This window comes from Tamandua tetradactyla, chromosome 21 (assembly GCF_023851605.1).
Source record: "Tamandua tetradactyla isolate mTamTet1 chromosome 21, mTamTet1.pri, whole genome shotgun sequence".
Taxonomy (NCBI): Eukaryota; Metazoa; Chordata; class Mammalia; order Pilosa; family Myrmecophagidae; genus Tamandua; species Tamandua tetradactyla.
Window position 1 is genome coordinate 22,037,626 of NC_135347.1, and position 22,305 is coordinate 22,059,930.

The 22,305-nt window shown below is 34.7% G+C and overlaps 1 protein-coding gene across 1 annotated transcript in view; it reads left to right on the top strand.

The window, feature by feature from the left end:
- The window catches only part of FBXL17 (F-box and leucine rich repeat protein 17), a 574,971-nt gene that overhangs the window by 14,681 nt on the left and 537,985 nt on the right, over positions 1–22,305 (top strand). The window contains exons 2-3 of the mRNA XM_077139013.1: positions 12,077–12,199; positions 14,341–14,598. Coding sequence (XP_076995128.1) covers positions 12,077–12,199; positions 14,341–14,598 — 381 coding nt within the window. The remainder of the gene's footprint in view (positions 1–12,076; positions 12,200–14,340; positions 14,599–22,305) is intronic.

Here is a 22,305-nt window from a genome sequence, read left to right on the forward strand (position 1 = left end):
ATGCCTCTTAGTGTCTCCGCAGAAACCTAGGTGTATGTGAACAAATGTTTGTTAAATGAATTAAGAAGATAGTTTGAGGGGTAGTTATTTTCTCAGGAGTTTAATACAGGCAGAAACCATTTTAACAGTACAAAGAAAAGTGTGACTATTTAAACATGTTAGTTATGTATTGCTGCTTAACAAATTGCATCAATACTTTGCAGCTTCACGTTACAAACATTTATTTCACAGTTTCTGTGGTTAGGAATCTGGCTGTGGTTTAGCTGGTTGTTTTTGACCCAGCTAAGAGAATGTAATCTCTTATGAAGTTGCAATCACATCTTTGGCTGGGGCTGTTTGAATAGGTCTGGAGAATTACTACAAGCTTACTCACATGATTGTTGACAGGTCTCAGCCAACCTCATTGGCTATTGACCAGAGACTTAAGTTCTCTGCCAAGTGGGCCTCTCTTTTGGGCCGCTTACCACATGGCAGCTTGCTTCCCCTAGAACAACAGATCTAAGAGAGAACTCCCAAAATAGGAGCCGCAGTTCTCCCCCCCCCCATTCTCAGAAGTGACATCCCATCACTTCTGACATATTTTGTTCACTAGAAGTGAGTAAATAAATCCAGTCCTACCCAAAGGGAGAGAAGTACACCAAGAGGTAGGGATCAATGGGGCTATTGTACAAGCAGCCTACCACAAACCATATACAAAGAGCTATAAATATGCATTGGTACTTCAGCTTGGCAGTTTACCTCTTACTTTTATCAGTCTTTACTGATAAGCACTTTTATCTTTCCACCATCCACTTTTTAAATTCCCTTACACCTGCATAAATAAGACTAATCTAGATCCACCTATACTTAGTCAATGATTTTTTTTTCTTTTTTTACTTATTAGCAAATTGTTTATTTAACTTGATTTAGCAAATCCGATTATTTACTTTTTTTAAAAGGTGTTTATTTTTTTACTTTTTTTATTGTATAGTATAATATATATACAAAGCAAAGAAATAAAAAAGTAATAGTTTGCAAAAAACTCTTCAACAGGTAGTTACAGGACAGGTCCCAGAGTTTGTCATGGGCTTCCATATGATCCTCTCAGATTTTTTCTTTTAGCTGCTGCAGAATGTAGGAGGCTAGAGGACTTAAATCTTTTTTTATCATCACAATTCACTATTTTTCCTTCTGTTTTTGGTGAAAAATAACATATAAAAAAAGCTATACATTTTAAAGCACAGCACCACGATTAGTTGTAGAATGTATTTCAGAGTTTGAGTGGGTTACAATTTCACAGTTGTAAGTTTTTACTTCTAGCTCCTCTAAGATACTGGAGACTAAAAGAGGTATCAACTTAATGATTCAGCATTCATGTTCATTTATCAAATCTAATCTCTGTATAACTCCACCATCACCTTTTATCTTTCTGTCCCTCTCTTTAGGAGTATTTGGTCAATAGCAATTTTAAATTTTTCTTATTGGAAGGGTCTGTCCCTAATATGAAGTAGGGAGATTAAATTCTCTGATGTGCTGGAGAGATTGGTGTAGGTTTCAGAGCTTATCTGGACCAGGGACCCATCTGGAGGTTATAGGTTTCTGGAAAGTTACTCTAGTGCATGAAACCCTTATGGAATCTTATATATTACCCTAGGTGTTCTTTAGAATTGGGTGGAATGGTCCTGGTCGGGGTTGGCAGGTTATGATAGGTAGCAAGGTCTAAACTGAAGCTTGCATAAGAGAAACCTCCAGAATAGCCTCTCGACTATTTGAACTCTCTCAACCACTGATACTTTATTCATTACACTTCTTTTCCCCCTTTTGGTCAGAATGGAATTGTTGAGCCCATGGTACCAGGTCTGGATTCATCCCTGGGTGTCTCGCCAGGGAGATTTTCACCTCTAGATGTCATGTCCCATGTAGGGGGAAGGGCAATTCTTTCACTTGCAGAGTTGGGCTTAGAGAGAGTGAGACCACACCTGAACAATGAAAGAGGTTCTCCAGAAGTATAGGTAGGCTAAGCTTCTCTGCTACCTATATACGTTTCATAAGAGTAAGCCTCAGGATGAGGGCATGGCCTATTGGTTTGGGTGTCCCTAAAGTTTGACACAGTATTAGGGGACTCCCTGATGGTAAGGTTTAATAGTCTCCCATCCTTCAGGGGACTTTGCCGATACTTTTTGATTAACTGCTTAATATACTCTAGGATGTATCCAGGCCTTACAATAATCTATACAGAATTAAAGGGCGTCTTTCTTATTCTGGGCTCCCTGTGTTTCCATTGTTCAAATGAGCTGTACAGATTGTTTGAATTAGATTATGCACTACAGAAAATTTCAGTTCCAGACCAAACATGCCTTTCTTCCATTGGTCTCAAAGAGTATGTGTGGTTCTGAACTGTAGACAGTGTCTTCCTTAACCCTATGTTCTGAATTCCCTTAACCCCATCCTGTTCAGCTTCGTTCTTATCTCTAAATATCAGGTTATATATATATAAAACAGCCTCTCAAAATATCAGGTTATATGTATAAAACAGCCTCTCAAAATTCAGAAATAATGATCACCACTCTGGACTTAATGTGTCCATTGTAAAAGCTTACAGCCTAGGTCCCTAGCTTGTTTTCTTATAAGCATTTTCTAACGGTGACCAAACCATTCTTGTTCTTTTGTTTCTGGCTTATTTTGTCTCACCAAATGTCCCACATGTTCATTCACGTCGTTGCATGCCTCATGACTTTCTTCCTTTTTGTGACAGCACAACCTCTATTTGTAAGTACAAAGTATACACCATCGTTCGCCAGTCTACTTCTCTGTCAATGCATCTTTCAGCCACCTGCATTCATCAGGTGTCATGTAGAGGACCCAAAGTCCTCAGTTCCTCAACATTCTCAATTTTAGATAATTTCATTGTTCCCAAGAGAAAGAAAATCAATAAACACACCCTCGCCAGATAGGAAATCTAAACCTCCTCTTAACTCTTGTCCCTCACGCCACTATTTACCTCTGCTGTTGTTGTGGTAGTGCTGATGGTTTCCTTTTGAACATAGGTCATAGCACGCAATAGCAGTTTTCCCCTGTACTCTGGACTTAAACACTCTTTGTACAAGAATCATATCATTAAAGTAATTCTTGTGAGAACGAGTTCATATTTCTAGTGTTGAGCAGTGGAACATGTAGGTCTATACAACCCCTTTCAATCTTGTTCATCTTCAACATGGCAGTATAGAGGGTCTGTAAAAGAACCACCTTCATTCCTATCTATTCCCTTTCATTGGAGTTCAACCTCATTAGCTAACAGTTCACCCAACTCTAGCTTCTTTGTATCTGTAAGTCCCCTATCTTTTGTATTATAAGCCTCTGATTATACCTTTATGCTCGTCATAAAAGTCGAATCATACAGTATCTGTCCTTTTGTGTCTGGCTAACTTCACTCAGCATTATGTCCTCAAGACTCATCTATCTTGTCATGCACTTCAGAATGACATTTTGTCTTACTGCTGCATAATATTCCATCATATGTATATACCACATTTTGTTGATCCACTTGTCTGTTGACGGGCATTTGGTTTGTTTACATCTCTTGGCGATTGTGATTAATGCTGCTATGAACATCGGTATGCAAATGTCTGTTGTTGCTTTCAGCTCTTCTGGGTATATAGCAAGTAGTACTATTGCTGGATCATAGGATAACTCAATATTTCGTTTCCTAAGGAACCGCCAAACAGTCTTCCATAGTGGCTGCACCATTATAATTCCCACCAGCAGTGCGTAAGTGTCCCAGTTTCTCCGCATGCTCTCCAACATTTATAGTTTCCTGTTTGTTTAATAGCGGCCATTCTTACAGGTTTGAAGTGGTATCTCATTGTAGTCTTGATCTGCATTTCCCTTATAGCCAATGAAAATGCACGTCTCTTCATATACTTTTGAGCCATCTGTATTTGCTCTTCAGAAAAATGCCTTCTAGAAGCTTTATGGTGCTAGTTCTTATATTTAGGTATTTGATCAACTTTGAGTTAATTTTTGTGTAGGGTGAAAGATAGGGGTCCTCCTTCATTCTCTTGTCTTTTGATCTTCAGTTCTTCCATGACAAATTATTGAAAAGACTATTTTATCCCGGTTCAGAGGATTTGGGGATCTTGTCAAAAATCAATTGACCAGAACAGGCCATGGTGGCTTTGCAGGCACAGTCCTCACCTGCCATACCAGAGACCTGTGTTCGATTTCTGGTACCGCCCATGCATAAAAAAAGAAAAAAAATGCCTTAAAAAAGAAAATCGGTTGACCTTAGATTTGGTGGTCTGTTTCTGCAGTCTCAATTCGATTCCATTGGTCAGTGCTTCCATCTTTGTGCCGGTACCGTGCTGGGTTTTTTTTTGTTGTTATTTGATTGTTTTTTTACTTGGGCAGGCACTGGGAACCAAACCTGGGTCCCTGGCGTGGCAGGTGAGAACTCTGCCACTGAGCCACTGTTGCCTGCCCAGTACCATGCTGTTTTGACCACTGTGGCTTTATAATAGGTTTTAAAGTCAGGGAGTGTTAATCCTTCCACTTTGTTCTTCCTTTTTATGATACTTTTAGCGATTCAAGGTCTCTTTCCCTTTCAGATGAATTTGGTAATTAGCTTTTACAAATCGTAAAATCCACATCCTCCACCCCCCAACCCCCGTCACAGTCACAGTGGCTGGAATGATCAACTTTGCAAAGAACCAGCTTTGGGTTTTAGTGATTTCTCTCTGTTTCCCTTCCTCTCTTTTATTGTTTCAATTTCTTGAATTTCTGTTCCTATCATTAAATATTCCTCCCTTTGTGTGCTTCCGCTTTGATTTTTTCTCCTTGTTTCTTAAGATAAATGTTTGGATTGTTGATTTAAGACCTTCTTTCCTTTCTGTTATAAGCATTTAATCGTGTATTTCCTTGTTTTGATATGTTACATTCTCATTTTTCACTCAGTTCAAAATATTTTCTAATATTTTTTAATACTTCCTCTTTGACACATTGGATTATTTAGAGGTGTGTTGTTTAATGACTAAATGTTCAGGGATTTCCCAGATATCTTTCTTTATTGATCTGTACTTTAATTCAGTTATGGCAGAGTTATACTTTGTATGATTTCTCCTCTCTTAAATTTGTTATGTTTTATGGCCCAGAATGTGGTTATTCATGGTGAATATTCCGTATGCATTTGAAAAGAATGTGCATTTTGGTTTTATTGAGTCCATTAGATCAAGTTGGCTGACTGTATTCAGGTTTTTTATATACTTGCTGGGGTTTTTTGTCTACTTGTTCTATTGATTACTGAGAGAGGAAATTTCCAAGTATACTTGGTTTTGTTGCTTACTCTTTTCAGGTCTGTCAATTTTTGCTGCAGTTATTTTGAGGCTTTTTAGAAATTTTTAGACATTACGGATTGTTGTGTCTTCTTGGTGAATTGACCCTTTATCATATAGTCCCTCTTTATACTTGGTAGTTTTCCTTGTTGTGAATTTTACTTTGTCTGATATTAATATAGTCTCTTCTTTCTTTCTTTCTTTTTTTGTTTTTTACATGGGCAGGCACTGGAAATCAAACCCAGGTCTCCGACATAGCAGGCAAGAATTCTGCCACTGAGCCACCATCGCACTGCTCTCTCAGCTTTCTTTTGATTAGTGTTTCAGTGGTTTATATTTTCCATCCCTTTACTTATCAACTTCTAAGTCATAATGTTTGAAGTGTTTTTTCTTTTTTCCTGACTCTAAGTAGATGGTTTTTTTTTAATTAGTTTAACAATGTGTTTTCTAATTGGTGTGTTAAATCATTCACATTTAATGTATTTATTTGTATGACTGGATTTAAGTGTACCATTTCATTATGTGTCTCCTTTGTTTTGTCTCCTTTGTTTTGTTTTTTTCAAGCTTTTAATTTTGAAATAATTTAAACATACACAGTTAAAAAATAATACAAAACCATGCAGAGAATTCCAATAGATCCTTCACCCAGATACCATATCCACCTATTTTTAACATCTTGCCACATTTGCTGCCTGTTCTTCCCTCTCAGTCTTTCTCCTCCCCTCCCTTCTCCTGCTTCTTTCCTTCCATGTCTGTGCTCATCCATCCATCCCCACCCTCCCAATTTCTCTGGTTATTTATCTGACAACATTTAAGTGTAGGTTGTGTACCTCATACTCCTTGAACACTTAATACTTGCACTTGAACCCTTAATATTTCCTAAGAACAAAGATAATTACTTCTGTAATCACCTAGTTACAGTTATCACATTCAGGCAATTTAACATTGATATAAAGCTTTTAGTCTGTTTCAGTTTGCTAAAGCTGCCAAAATGCAATATACCAGAAATGGAATAACTTTCAGCAATGGGAATTTATTAGTTTACAAGTTACAATTCTAAGTCCATGAAAAAGTCCAAAGGCATCAACATAAGGACACTTTGGCAGAAGAAAGGCTGCTGAAATATGGGACACCTCTGTCACATGGGAAGGCACATGCTGATGTCTGCTTATGCTTCTCTCCTTGGTTTTGTTGCTTTCATCTCCTGGCTTCAGTGGCTGTGTGTCTTTGTTTCTCAGCTTCTCAGTGGGCTTCTCCCTGCTCTCTGGGCTTTCTTTCTCTTTTATCCTCTCATAAACCACTCCAGTAAAAGGTCTAAGACCCTCCTAGAATGGAGTGGGTCACATCTCAATTGAAATTACCTAACCACATGGACTCACCTACAACAGGTCTGAACCCACAGGAATGGATTAAATGAATATGCCTTTTTCTGAGGATACATAACAGCTTCAAACCACACTGTCTATAGTCCAGCTTTGATTTTTTTTTACTCCTGTAACTCCTAATAATGTCTCTTTGGGCCTTTTCTCTTCCATTCAGGGTCATGGATTGCATTTAATTGTCACTGTCTCTTTAGTCATTTTTTTTTGAAATTGTGGTAACATGTATACAACACAAAGTTTAACCACTTAACACATTATAACCAGTCCCAAGCATTCTGTTTGGGGGGGATTAATCACATTTGCAATGTTGCTGTACCCTCACTACCATCCATTATTAGAACTTTACCATCACCTCAAATAGGAATCCTTCAGCCATTATGCATTAACTCCCTATTCCTCCCTCACACCTCTTCCCCACCTCTGGTAATTTGTAGTCTGTTTTCTATCTTTATAAATTTATACATGCTAGCTATTTCATATAAGTGTAATCATACAATATCTGTACCTTTGTGTCTGACTTATTTCACTCAACATAATGACTTCAGGTTTCATCCATGTAGACGCATGTATTAGAATTTCACTCCTGTTTAAGGCTGAGTAATATTTCATTGTCTGTATAAAAGTACTAATGGACATTTGACTTGCTTCCATCTTTTGGCATTGTAAATAATGCACCTATGAAGATTGGTGTACAGATATCCATCTGAGTCCCTGCTTTGAATTTCCATGTGTATATACCTGGAAGTGGGATTGTCTGGTCATACGGGAGCTGTATGTTTAACTTTTTTGAGGAAACATCAAACTGTTTACTAGGGTGACCGCATCATTTTGCATTCCTACCAACAATGCACTGATGTTCTTATTTCTTGGAATCCTGCCAGTACATGTTATTTTATGTACTATTATTATTTTTAAAGGCCACCATTTTAGTGGGTGTTAGGTGGTACCTTGCTGTGAATTTGATTTACATTTCCCTAATGGCTAATGATGTTGAGTATCCTTTCTTATGCTTATTGGCGATTTGTATATCTTCTTTGGAGATATGTCCCCTCTGTTTTATGTTCCCCCATTATCACTTCTTTTGGATCACTTTAATCTTTAGTATTCCATTTAATTTATCTACTGGATTTCTGGCTATATCTCTTTTTAGGATTATAATATATGTACCTAATGTTTCAGAGTTTACTTTTACCATTCCAAATAAAATGTAGAGAAAAGTATCTGTTATATTTATCCAGATATTTCCTATTACTGTTGCTAAATTCCATCATTCCTGAATGAAAGTTTCTCTCTGTTATTGTCTCCCTTCTGTCTGAAGATCTTCCTCTAGTATTTCTTTTGATCAGTTAGTTGATGATGGAGTCTCTTAGTTTTACTTTCTTGGGGAATGTCTGTATTTTTCATCTTTTTTGGATGTATGTTCTTCCTGTATATATAATGCTGGGATGACACTTCTTTTCTTTCAGCTTTTTAAAGTTGTTTCTCCATTGTGTGCTGCATTCAATGGTTTCTGATGAGAAATCTGCTGTCTTTTGAATTGATGTTTCCCTTTATGTTATATGCCCTGGTTGTGTAGCTGGTGTCAAGATTTATTTAACTTTGATGTTTCGCTATTTGATTAATATGTGTCTCAGCATGATTTTCTCTGATTATCCTCTTTTTGACTTGCTGATCCTCTTGAGTCTCTTTATTTTATGTCTTCCGCAAAATTTGAGACTTTTCAGCCATTATTTCTTCAAATATTTTTTTCTGCACCATTCTCTTTTCTTTTTTGGGTGGGGAAATCTAGTACATGAAAGTTAGGTTTTTTGATATTTATCACAGTTCCTTGAGGCTCTTTTTTTTTTTTACCTTTTTCCTTTCTGTTCTTCAGATTGACTAACTTCCATTCATTTTTCTTATAGTTCTCTGTAATTTTCTGTTGTCATGTTCATTCTGCTGTTGAGCTCTTCTGGTAAATTTTCATTCCATCTTATTGTGTTTTCAGTTTTAAAATGTCCACCTTCTTTTTTTTAATTATTTCCATTTCTTTGTTGAAAACTTTTCCTCAAGTGTTTCATGAATGTTAACCTTTACCTCTTGGAATATGTTTATAACTGGAGCTTTAAAATCTTTGATAACTCTATTTATCTCAGGGTTGATAACTGTTGATTATCTCTTCCTTTCAGAACTGGTTACGTTTTCCTTTTTTTTTATGTCGAATAACTTTAGATTGTATATGGGTATTTTGACTATTATAGCAATTCTGGATCCTGTTAAGATCAGCATTCTTTAGAGAATTTTTTTTGTTTGTTTTTGTAGGCAGTGAACCTGGTTAGCTTCAGACTGCAAATTTTTATCTCACCTTTCTTGTTTGTGATTTCAATATCAGTTTTTTGAGACTTTGCTATGCTGCTTTAGGTTTTGTCTGTACTTGTGCAGCCTGTTGGTGAGCTCAGGGTCTTCTGTAATTTCATATTCAGAATTAGAGAATCTCTTTTTTGATATTTCCTCTTTGACTCCCAGAGACCCCTTTTTCTGTTCCTCTAGCTAGGAAGATAGAGTTTCTTTCAGAGAAACAGCCACCTGTGCTGCTGTGTAGTTTTACATGCTGGGGCTGCTTTTATGCCTTTATTATCTTTACTTTAAGAAAAAAATAATGGCAATTTGTGGTAACTCAGTGACTCACAGCATCTCCTTTCCTGGTTCTTTTAGCCAGAAAATGGGTTTACTCTTGGAGTTTAAAGCTCTTGCACAGCAGCCACATTGTGGCTCTATAACTCGAGGCCACATGTAGGAGAAAGCCAGTAGAGAGAAAAGAGAAGAAAGAAAAAGGACTATTTCTATATTTTCTACTTTGTAGAGGCCCATTTTCCAGAAAGATGTAGTTCTCTCTGAGTTTTTGTTTCTTGTGCTTGCTTTGCATTTCTGTACTGGGATCACCCTCAGATCTAAGCTGGGAGATAAAAGGGGCAGGGGGGACCAGAAAACTCATCCTATTGTAGGTTATTCTTCAAGTTTTCACTCCACTCTCCAGTCTGTCTGTTTTTAACCTTTTAGAGTCCTGAGGTAATTGATTTCAGCATATTGTTCAGAGGTTTTAGTTGTAATGAGTGGTAATAGCTGTAAGGGGCTTAGTATATTGGTTGGGTATTAGAAGATTCTTCTTTACTTCTCATGTGAACCTTGGGAGAGGAACAGTAGTTGTAAAAAGAAGGCTTTAATTTCTCCTATTGTAATAAAAGGTATTGGCTGTAAGGGGCTTAGTACTTTTTTTCATGGAATTTTTTTTTTTTTTTTTTTTTTTTTACATGGGCAGGGACGGGTAATCGAACCCAGGTCTCTCGTATGGCAGGTGAGAACTCTACCTGCTGAGCCACCGTGGCCCGCCCGGCTTAGTACTTTTTATTGGGTATTGGAAGATTCTTTACTTCTCACTAGAGCCTTGGGGAAGGAACAGTAGTTGTGAAAGGAAGGCTTTTATTTCCCCAAATCTCAAGACGTAAACATGGTAGAGATTTTAGCTTAAAAGTCTACATGTTTTGGCTGCACACAGGTAGGTCATTTTAGGCATAGAAATGATAAGGATCACATATAAACTCTTAACCAGATACTATTCTAAGAACTGTAACATAGCATAGTGAAAGAAACAGCCTAAAGAAACCCCATGTATCCCTTCAAGACGCTTCAACAATTTTCAGTATTGTGTCTTGTTTTATCTATGTTATGTCAGTTTTTTTCTTTTTTGGCTAAGATATTTGAAATCAAATCCTAACTATCACGTTTATCCTCTCCTAAACCCTGTAATGTAAATACTCTATATCCCCCACTTTAAAGATAAGAAAATTGAAGTACACAGTGGCTAGGTAACTTTCCTATGATTGTATTGCTAATGAGTGGTGGGGCCATGATTCAAACCTAAGATAAGGCAATTTAGTGTTAAAGCCCAAAGTGTTTAAAATTTTTTTCACTTAACATTGTGGAAATTTTCCTACATAAACCTAAGTAGAAACAGTATATGGAAACCCCTTGTAACCTTCAACAAGTGTCAACAATTTTCAGTATTCTGCTTTGTTTTATCTATTTTATGTCAAGTTTTTCTGTTCTTTTTTGACTAAAGTATAAATCAAATCCTAGCTATCATATCATTTCAGACATAAATATTAAAGTATGTATATAAAATTGATAGTAGCTTTTTAAAAATAATACAGCCACAGAACCAATATACTTATAGTATAATCACTCCCTAAAAAGTGAAGAATAATTGCCTTTAAGTCATCTAGTATCTATTTTTTGTTCATTTTTATCTTTTTGTCTCAGAAGTATCTTCTTGCAGTTAGCGTGATTCAGGATGTGAGTATTGTCCAACATTGTATTTGTTAATATGTCTTAATTTTTTACATCTGTATTGGTCCCAACTTGATCCCTTATTCATCTTTTTATAATTTAGCTTGTTAAAACACTTAAAAATAACCTTTTTCCTTTGGAATAATTTTGGATATATAGAAAAATTGAAAGATGGTACAGATATACTTCTATACTCTTCACCGAGTTTGTTTCCCTTAATTTTGTTATCTTACATTGTCATGGTACATTTGTCAAAGCTAAGAAATCAATACTGGTATTGATTACTCAAACTCTAGTATTTATCAAACTAGTATTAATCAAGCTCTAGTATTTATTTGGATTTCACCAGTTTTTCCATTAATGCCACTTTTCTGTTCCAGGGTCCAGTCCCAGATTACGTTAGTTGTTTTGTTTCCTTAGTCCCCTCTGGTCCATGATATTTCCTGAGACTTTCCTTGTTTTTCGTGTCCTTGACTTTTTTTTGAGGAGTTCTGACCTGATATTTTGTAAATGTCCCTCATTTGTTTGTGTGTGTGATATTTTCCTCAGAATTTAGATTGAGGTTATTGGTTCCTGGAAAAAATGCCCCAGAGGTGAAGTGCCCTTCTTATGACTTATTTTTGCTTTTCTTTTTTAAAACTGCCATATAAAATGTTCACTGGGTACAAGGTCAAAAGTAAAACTAGGTATATTCAGAGTAGCCTTACTTTCATCCCTCTCTTGTTCTTGCTTTTTCTCCCTCCTCATAATGGTAAACATTAAAAAAAAATAATTTTCATTTATTCTTCCAATTTCTTTAAATATATGCAAGCACATGCACACACATTCACACACACATATACCATGTCTTACAAAAAGGCAGCATCAGTCCATGTTCTTAGCTTCCTTACATACTTCCTCTTTAGGATAATCCTTAACAATGACTGTTCTAATAATGGTCTCTTGTATTCGAGATACTTTTTGGTTTTAAATGTTAATCTTTTCTAACTAATAAATGCAGAACTTTCCCTTTGCCTTTAAAATGTTTTGCACAAATTATTATATGTTTTTTTTTTTCCGCAGATATTTTCCAATTTGTCCTTGGATGAGCGTTGCCTTTCTGCATCACTGGTTTGCAAGTACTGGCGTGACCTTTGTTTAGATTTTCAGTTTTGGAAGCAGTTGGATCTTAGTAGTCGTCAGCAGGTATGGAATGTAATTCTAAGAAACATTGAATTTGACCTACCCAGTTAAAAAGTATTCTTATTGGTTTTCAAAACTCATGTCTTTCATGTTTTTGCTTTTGAAAATAGTCACTTCAAGTGATTCTAATCTATAATTCTGTGCCTTAGTAATAAAATTTTTTTTTGTGAATTCAAGATAAAGCTAGGTTCTCATGGTGAACGAAATAGTCTTTAAAGTGGATTGGTAACTTGGGGTTGCTTCTTAATATTTCCTCTTTGTCTTCCCTCTTTTTTTTCATTACCTTGTTTTAAAAAGTTATTAACTTTTTCCTCTCTGGGGACTATTATATCATGAATATTATTAGAAAATGATAGTGAACATTTATGTAGCACCTACCTATGTCCCATGAATTGCTCTAAGGACTTTATATTTATTAATTCATTTTATCCTCATTACAACCATATGAATAGATTCTATTACCTCTGTTTAAATAAAATAAAACAAAATAAAAGCTAAATAGGCTAAGATAACTTTTTTTTAACTCTCTTTTTGATGAATTTTCCAATTCATTACCCTCCCCGCCCGGCTGCTCGATATGTTTTTATGTTGGCATAAATTAAGCAAAAGGATAGAGTTTCTCATGCTTATTGCAAACAGTGTGTTGGACTTTTTGGATTCACTCTTTAAACTTGGTGGTCAGAACTTGGCATTGAAAATAAATTCAAAATATCCAGTAAGAATAAGATTTTACTGGGATACTAAAACTGTTCTAAATCTGTGCATGATATGTTAGTAGTATACAGTGGTATGCGGACGAATGCTTAAGAATTGGCTTTCAAAAAAAACCTCTGATGGAAGTATAAGTACCTCCATCATGACCAGTTTTTAAGCTACCAATATAATGCCACTGAATACAGATTTGGGCAGAGGTACACACAACTGGTTCTTGCAACTTGATATGAGGCATTCCATCATAAAACTGGTAAGGTATATGTGTGTAATGCATGTACTTTTAACAAAATTACCAGGTTCTAGAGCATTTGTACTTAAATTGTTAGCTTTCTATTTTTTTTATTTGTTTTTTGCTACACTGGCTAAGAAGTTATACTAATTACAAAATTAGTTATTTACCTACCTGAGTTCATGAAATTTATGTCCAGATGGAATGGCATCTGGTTAGTTGTGGCTGCTGAAATAGAGAGAAGGTAAGCATGAAATAATCCACTAGCTCTTTACTTCATTACTTTTGGATATCTGAGCAATTTGTTAAAACACAGACCAAGCATAGCTTTTTCCCTCCACTGATAGTGGAGATGAAGAAAATAAATAAATAAATAAATAAATAAATGGAGGGTTATGTCAGAGTTTTAGATTTTGAGAGAACTGTCTGTGCTGTTTTCAACAAGTATAAAGAAATATACTTTCAACCTTAGCTGTTAGTGCTGGTGCCATTCAACACTCCAGCTCTTCCCTTCTTCCATTCTAAACCTCATCATGTGCATTTTCTCTCTCCATTATTTTACCCAGAGAACTTGAGCAACATTAGCTCCATTTTCTTTTTGGAAATGTGCTGGTTGGGCAAGGAATATGTAGAGGTTGTTTGTTTGTTTGTTTTAATTCAGATGGTTATATGAGATTTTCACCAGATGGATTTTAACATTACATATTTAGCATTGAATTCTTCTGAGAAAAGATGTTTGACATGGATATTTGTTTATAGTCTTTGGTGTGCTGATATCATACAAGTTATATTTTCTAAGCTATGGTTTAGTTATATGTGAGGTTACATTTTGACTGATACAGTTAAAACAACTGAAATTTATATGTACTGTGGTATCTAATATCAAATGTAAAATGTGAAGATTCATGCATTGTGATTACTGATATACACTGTTTGGGATTAAAAATAGAGAAAACATTTAAAAATCTCAATTTCATTTGTGGTACATTTTTCATGAGCTTAAAAATTTAGTTAAATGAGTTTTCTCAATAATGATAGATTTTATGCTTTTAATTAAAACTAAAGCATGTTTTTTAATGATTTACAATTATGTAAAAAGTTCTTTTGATTGATTACTATATTGTTGGGAAAGTTTAATAAAAAAGAAAATAAGTTTCTGCTTTTAGCAGAAGTTTAATTTTATGCTTTTTCTTCCTTATAGGTCACTGATGAATTATTGGAAAAAATTGCATCAAGAAGTCAAAATATAATTGAAATCAACATTTCTGATTGTCGCAGTATGTCTGATACTGGCGTATGTGTTCTAGCATTTAAGTGTCCTGGACTTCTTAGGTATACAGCCTACAGGTGTAAACAGCTTTCTGACACCTCTATTATTGCAGTTGCCTCTCACTGTCCTTTACTTCAGAAAGTGCATGTAGGCAACCAGGATAAACTTACTGATGAAGGACTCAAGCAGGTAAATTTTAGCATCTATAAAATGATTTTACTCATATTAACTCAAAATGTTTTCTTACAGAAACACTTTAAAAAGTTGAACTACATTAAAAATAGTACTCTGAGACTAAACTTAGGCATCTTTCTATGTAGCCAGAAATATTTGTTTAGATTAGTCAATTTGTGTGCCATGGATATAACTGGTAGAGTAACTTCACTGTGTTTTGTAAAGTAAGAGCTTGAACTTCTGTGACCGTTGTATTAATGTATGCTTTTGTTATTTAAATTTGCTTTAGATAAGAGTATGCAGTTGGAATCAGCCTGGGGTTTTAAAAAATTAACTTGTAGTTCTTCTCTTTTATGTTACTAGGTGGCATACTTACATGTTTAAAAATATCTACATATTTTAAGGCATAAATGGACGTCCAAATTGAAGAGCATAAAATCTATAAAGAAGTGGTAATTACCTGTATTTGGCACAATAGTTGGGCTTAAATATGGTATCATATGTACTTAATGTTTGGTGCACTTCCTTTGGAAATAGCATTTAAGAGTTCTTGGTCAGAGTGGATTATTCATTCAGCAACTATTGAATGGGTTCTGTATGTCAGATCCTGAATTTGGAATATTTAGTAATGTTCCCACATTGCACTAAACTCTTTTTAGTACATGTTAATCTTTGTAGTAACTGTGAAATAGTTGATATTTAATCCCTTTTATAAAGGAAGAAAGTAAAATTTAGGGAGATTAATGAATTTGCCTACTCTATACCAGATGGTAGAGCTGGGATTTGAAGACTGGATCTTTGAAAGCCTCTACTTTCTTTCTACTTTTCCAGGCCAATTGACTGTACTTTTCTTAGCATCAAGTAAAGGAGCCTGTTTCCTGAAGGCAGAGGCCATATGTATTTACTACTCTACCCACACAGTGCATATGCTGGCACATGGTAGGCCCATGGCAAATATTTTTTGAAAGAAAGATTTAATTAATAATTCCATTCAAGAATTTTATTTTAGGACAAGTGTTTAAAGTTAGAATTTGGATGCAGTCCCAACACTTCTCACCCTTCCCAGTAAATGCAGAGTGTTAATATACTTCTGGATTTAAAACTGATTTGGGTTGAAGTCAGAAATAAAATGAAGATTTTCCTAAACTTAAATACTATATATGAATTAACTGAAAGCTCAATACCATAATAAATTTGGAAATTTCGTATACTGTCCTAAATAGTCAGTACTGGCTGTCAATCCAATTTATATATTGAGAATTTTACCAGTTCATAAAGTAGCCTATTTTGTCTGCAAAAGTAAGTTATACAACACTCTTACTTGTAATGTTTTTCCTGATCCATCTCTGCTATGTTAAGGATTATTCACTAGCAAAGCATTTTATGAAATTCTTGAACTATTAAATTAATTTTTATGAGAGAATTATAAAATTTATAGATGTGCCATGATTTTTTGTTTCGATAGAAATTTCTCAGCAATTTATACTCCACAGTTGCATATTTAAATCTGATACAGCTAGCAATTTAGTGCACTTAAGGTGTTTCTTATAATATTTGTGAAAAAAATAATATAGTTGTGGTTGAAGTACAATAATAAGTTCTTTAAGGAGAAAAACTTAGTATGCATGTCAAATATTATTAATTTATCTAATATTTACAATTTTGAGACTACTTACATAAATTTTCCCTACAATATGAAATATGTTGGAGCCCATTAATCCATGACAGTTTAAATAGTTGCTTTAGGTTTCCATATTTTCTGAATTATGAATTATTTATAATTGAGGCAATATTCTGATTAAAGTATTAAAACTGTCTAAACCTCTTCTCCCTTAGGTAATTTTCCTCTGAAGTAATTATGTAGGAACCTCATTGCATTGTAGAGAGTAATACTTTCCTGTGCTTAAGATTGTGCTATAGTAGGGTGTGTCCTATTTTAGCCTTTCTTTTGATAGAATAATGAGTGTGGTGATATAGTAGAAAAGAGAATGGCTTTTATATATATATGTATACATACATAAAATAGAAGTAGAAGTTTTATGAAGCAATAAATGTCCTTATGTGAATTATACATTGATATTTCCTACTTTGTTTTATACCATTACACTAAATAGATAGTTGGCCTTGACCTATCACTGAATTAATTTTGTTACCCAAGTGATGCTTGATCAGCCCTGCTGTGAGGTATATTGCAGTTTTAGACTACTAACAATCTAAAGTATACAATAAAATTGCAAAAGGCACAGGATGGAACTATTCATAATTGATTAATTTTTGTTATTATTATATTTTTCTTGAACACATTAACTTAGTGGTAGACTAAAAGTGTTGATTCTGTAGATCAGTTCCAGATGTACCCTTCTGCAGTAAAAGCTGACAAATGTTTAGAATAGTATACATGCTAAAATTTATTTCCTTCGTAACTGCTATAATTTTGATTACCTTTAGCAAGTACCATATGCATGTGTTTTGTGAGTTCTATCAGTCTGTTTATAAAACAGTTAAAGCACTTCAAATTTGGAGGGCTAATAAACTTAGAATTTAATATGACAAGTATTGGATTCTGCTTAATAGTGTTTCTCAAAGTTTTGACAGAGCACCTAAAAGTTAGGCTATTCATGGCTGAATACATACCATCTTGAAATACTGATATTTTTTCCTCATAAAACTAACTAAAAATAATTTACCAAGCAGAACATGTTTCTATTATATGTATCTTGTAAAACTACAATCATGTAGCTAGAAGTAAAAAGAGCTATTAAATTAAGGATTAGTAGGCTGTTTCAAGTTCTCTAATATTTTGTTATCATCTGACACTTGCCAGCAAACAAATGATAGCAGTAGCCAAGTGTTAAAAGGAATTTAAGAAATTATATCCATTAAGTTAATATTCTATATGATTGCTTTATTTTGAGTTTAACAGTTTAACACCCTAATCCAATTCATGGAACTTGGTAGAAATTTCTGGAAACAAGGCACTGTAGGCTTCTTTTCAGATTAAGACTGGTACAAAAATAATAAATGTATTGGTAAATTTCATACAGAAACCATTCTGTTTTTTGATTATTTGTTTTTGTTTTTACCCTGTTGTGCTACCATCACCAACATCCATTACTGAAATTTTTTCATGAACAAACAGAAATTCTATAGAGCAGAAACTACTAATTTTCCACTGTCTCTGGTAGCCTGTAATCTACTTAAAAAATTTTTTTTATTGAGATATATTCACATACCATACAATCCATCTAAAGTTTGCAATCAGTGTCTTTGAGTATATTCATGTAGTTGTGCCTTCATCACCACAAACAATTCTAGAACATTTTCACCACTCCGAAAAGAAAAAAAAAAAACATACTCCTCAGCATTTCTCCCTCAATGCCCCATCCTTCTCTAGCCTTACATAACCACTAATCTGTTTCTGCCAGAGAACTTTTTTCCATCTCTATACATTTTTTTAATATTTGAATTTCATATAAATGGAGGCAAACAGTGTGTAGTACTTTGTGTATGTGCTTATGGTTTCCTTCACTTAGCCTAATGTCCTTGGGTTTTTTGTGTTTGTTTTTTTTTTTTTGCTATTGATGGAACAATTTTCATATATTACTATTCACTATAGTCCATAGCTTGCTTTAGGTGTATTTTTACCAATATAGAACCCTATTATTAACACATCTTAATAGTATCATACATTTGTTCTAATTCATGGAACAGCATTCTTACATTCTTTTTATTGGCCACATTCATTGTCCACAAGAGGCTTCACTGTGTTATATAGTCCCATGTTTCATCCTTTGGCTTTCCTTCTACTGACATAAATGGCCCTAAACTTTTCCTTTCAGCTACATTTGCACTCACATATCATCACTGTTAATTACATTCACTATAATGTACTACCATCATCTCTGTCAATTTCCAAATATTTATTTACAATCAATCTTACTACAAATCTTCTGGTGACCTATATTCTAGATATTAACACCATGAGTTTGCTAGTTACATTTAGTTCATGTTAGTGAGGTCATACTCTATGTGTCGTTTTGTGACAGAGTATTGTCAACTCAACTTAATGTCCTCAACATAATGTCCTCAAGGATCGTCTGTGTTGTCACATGCATCAAGACTTCCTTTCTGCTAAATAATATTCCATTGTATGTATATATCACATTTGTTTACCCATTCATCAGTTATGGACATTTGGGTTGTTTCCGTCTTTTGACAGTTGTGAATAATGCTGCCATGAATGTCGATGTGGATAATTCCATTTGCATCCCTGCCTTCAGTTCTTTTGAGTGTGTACCTAGTAGCAGAATTGCCGGATAATATGGTGATCCTGTATATAGCTTCCTGGGGAATCACCAACTGTCTTTCGCAGCGACTGTACTATTCTGCCTTCCCACCAACACTGAAAAAGGGTTCCTGTTTGTCCACATCTTCTCCAACACTTGTAGTTTTCTGGTTTTGTTTTTTCTTTTTACTAGTGGCCATTCTAGCAGGTGTGAAATGATATCTCATGGTAGTTTTTGATTTTCATTTCCCTAATTGCTAGTGACGTTGAATATCTTATCATGTGCTTTTTAGCCATTTGTATTTCCTCTTTGGAAAAATATCTACTCAAGTCATTTGCCCAATTTTTAATTGGGTCAGAGGGTTGTCGTTTTATTGTTGAGTTGTGGGATCTCTTTATATTTCCTGGATAGTAAACCCTTATTGGACATGTTGTTTCCAAATATTTTCTCCCATTTTGTGGGCTGCCTTTTCACCCTCTTTGTAGCACAGAAGTATTTAATTTTGAGGAGGTCTCAATTATCTATTTCTTTTGTTTGCTTCATTTTGCTTTGGGTTTGTAACATCCAAGAAACTGCCTCCTACAACAAGATCTTGAAGATGCTTTCCTACATTTTCCTTGAGGAGTTTTATGCTTCTGACTGTTATATTTAGGTCTTTGATCCATTTTGAGTTAATTTTTGTATAAGGTGTGAGATAGGGATCCTCTTTCATTCTTTTGGATATAAATATCCAGTTCTCCCAACACAATTTATTGAAGACACTCCTCTGTCCCATTTGGGTGGACTTGACAGCCTTGTCAAAAATCATTTTACCATAGATGTGAGGGTCTGTTTCTGAACTCTCAGTTCGATTCCATTGGTCAACATGTATACCTTTGTGCCAATACCATGCTGTTTTTACCACTGTAGCTTTGAAATATGCCTTAAAGTCAGGAAGTGAGAGTTCTCCAACTTCAGGCTATTCAGGGCTTCTTACCTTCCAAATAAATTTGTTGATTATCTTTTCTAATTCTTCAAAGTAGGCTGTTAGCATTTTCATTAGGATTACATTGAATCTGTATATCAATTTTGGTACAGTTGACATCTTAATGATATTTAGTTTTCTAATCTATGAACACAGTATGTCCTTTCACTTATTTAGGTCTTCTTTGATTTCTTTTAGCAATGTTTTGTAGTTTTCTGAATACTGGTTCTTTACATCATTGATTAAGTTTTTTCCTAGATTATTGCGGTTGTTATTTTAAATGGAATTTTTCCTTGCTTTCCTCCTTAGTTTATTCATTACTAGTTTTGGTTTGCAAACTGCCAAAATGCAGTATACCAGAAATTGAGTGGCTTTTATAAAGGGGAATTTACTAAGTTACAAGTTTACAGTTTTAAGGAAATGAAAATGTCCAAATTAAAGCACCAATAAAGGCTGATGAGTCAAAAACAGGGTAGTCATGTAGCTGGCATCTGCTGGTCCCTTGCTTGTGGACTCCATTGCTTTCAGCCTCTGTTCTTGAGGGAGTTCCTCACTTTACTTCTCCAGGGCTGGCTTTCATCTCTTGGCTTCCTTCCCTTGGCTCTCTCAAGATTCTGGCTTGCTTAACATCTCATGACAATGTCTGCTAGGCTCCAGGTATCTCCAGACATCTATGTCTCTGTTCTCCACATACCTGCAACTGTGTCAGCTCTCTGTGAAGTTTCTGTCAGCTCTGAGGCTTCTGTCATTTCTTTCTCTCTCCAAAATACTTCCTCTTTTAAAGGAGTTCAGTAAACTAATCAGGACCCACCTGGAATGGGTGGAGTCACATCTCCAACTGATCAAAAGATCATACCCACAATTGGGCATCTCTGTGGAGGTAAGCTAATCAAAAGTTTCCAACCTACAATATTGAATCAAGATTAAAAGAAATGGTTTCCCTCACAAGATTGGATCAGGATTAAAACATGGCTTTTCTGGAGTACTTGATACTTTTAAATTAGCACACTAGTGGATAGAAACACTACTGATATTTGCCCTTAAACTTGTATCCTGGCACTTTTGCTGAACTTGTTTTTAGCTCCAGTAGCTTTGTTTTAGATTTTTCTGAATTTTTTTGTTACAAGAGCATATCATCTGCAAATAATGAAAGTTTTACTTCTTCCTTTCCAATTTTGATGCTTTTTTTTCTTACACTTGTCTATTAGCTATAGCTAGAACCTAGCACAGTGTTGAGTAACAGTTGTGACGGTGAGTATTCTTGTCTTGTTGCCAGACTTAATGGAAAAACTTCAGTCTTTCAGCATTGAATATAATGTTAGCTGTGGGTTTTTCATGTATGCCTTGTATCATTTTGAGAAAGTTTCCTTCTATTTGTTACCTTTGAGTGTTTTTATCAAGAAAGATATTGGATTTTTTGAGATGTCTTTTCTGCATCAATTGAAATGATCATGTGTTTCTTCTTCAATTTGTTAATGTGGTGTATTATATTAATTCATTTTCTTGCATTGAACCACCTTTGCATAAGTGGCATAACCCTACTTGATCATGGTTTATAATTATTTTAGTATATAGATGAATTCGATTTCTAAGTATTTTGGTCAGGATTTTTGCCTCTATATTAGAGAGTTTGATCTGTGATTTTCTTTTTAGTATCTTTCTCTGGCTTTGGTATTAATATGATGTTGGCTTTATAGAAAAGATTAGATAGTATTCATTCCTCTTCAATTTTTTTGGAAGAATTTGAGGAGAATTGGTATTAATTCTCCTTGGAATGATTAGTAGAATTCACCTTGAAGTCATCTGGTCCTGGGCTGTCTTTATTGGGAGGTTTTTGATAACTGGTTTCAGTCTTCTTACTGGTGATTAGTTTGTTGAGGTCTTCTGTTTTTGACATTAGTGTAGGTTGTTTGTGTGTTTCTAGAAAATTGTCCTTTTCATCTAAGTTGAGTAGTCTGTTGGTGTGCAATTGTTCATACTATCCTCTTATAATCTTTTTAATTTCTGTGGGGTCAGTAATAATGTCTCCCCTCTCATTTCTGATTTTATATGAATCTTCTCTCTGTTTTTCTTTGTCAGACTATCTAAGAGTTTTTCAATTTTGCTGATCTCAAAGAACCAATTTTTGGTTTTGTTGATTTTTTTTTTGGTTCTCAATTTCATTTACTTCTACTCTAATATTAGTTATTTCTTTTCTTCTCCTTGTTTTGGGATTAGTTTGCTGATCTTTTTCTAGTTTATCCAGCTATGTAGTTAAGTCTTTGATTTTAACTCTTTCTTACTTTCTAATGTAGTCATTTAGGGCTATATATTTCCCTCTCAGTACTGCCTTCACTGCATCCTGTAAGCTTTTGTATGTTGCATTCTTATTTTCATTTGTCTTAGAGTATTTACTGATTTCTCTTGCAATTTCTTCTTTGATCCACTGATTGTTTAAGTAAGTGTTGTTTAGCCTCCATTAGTTTGTGCATT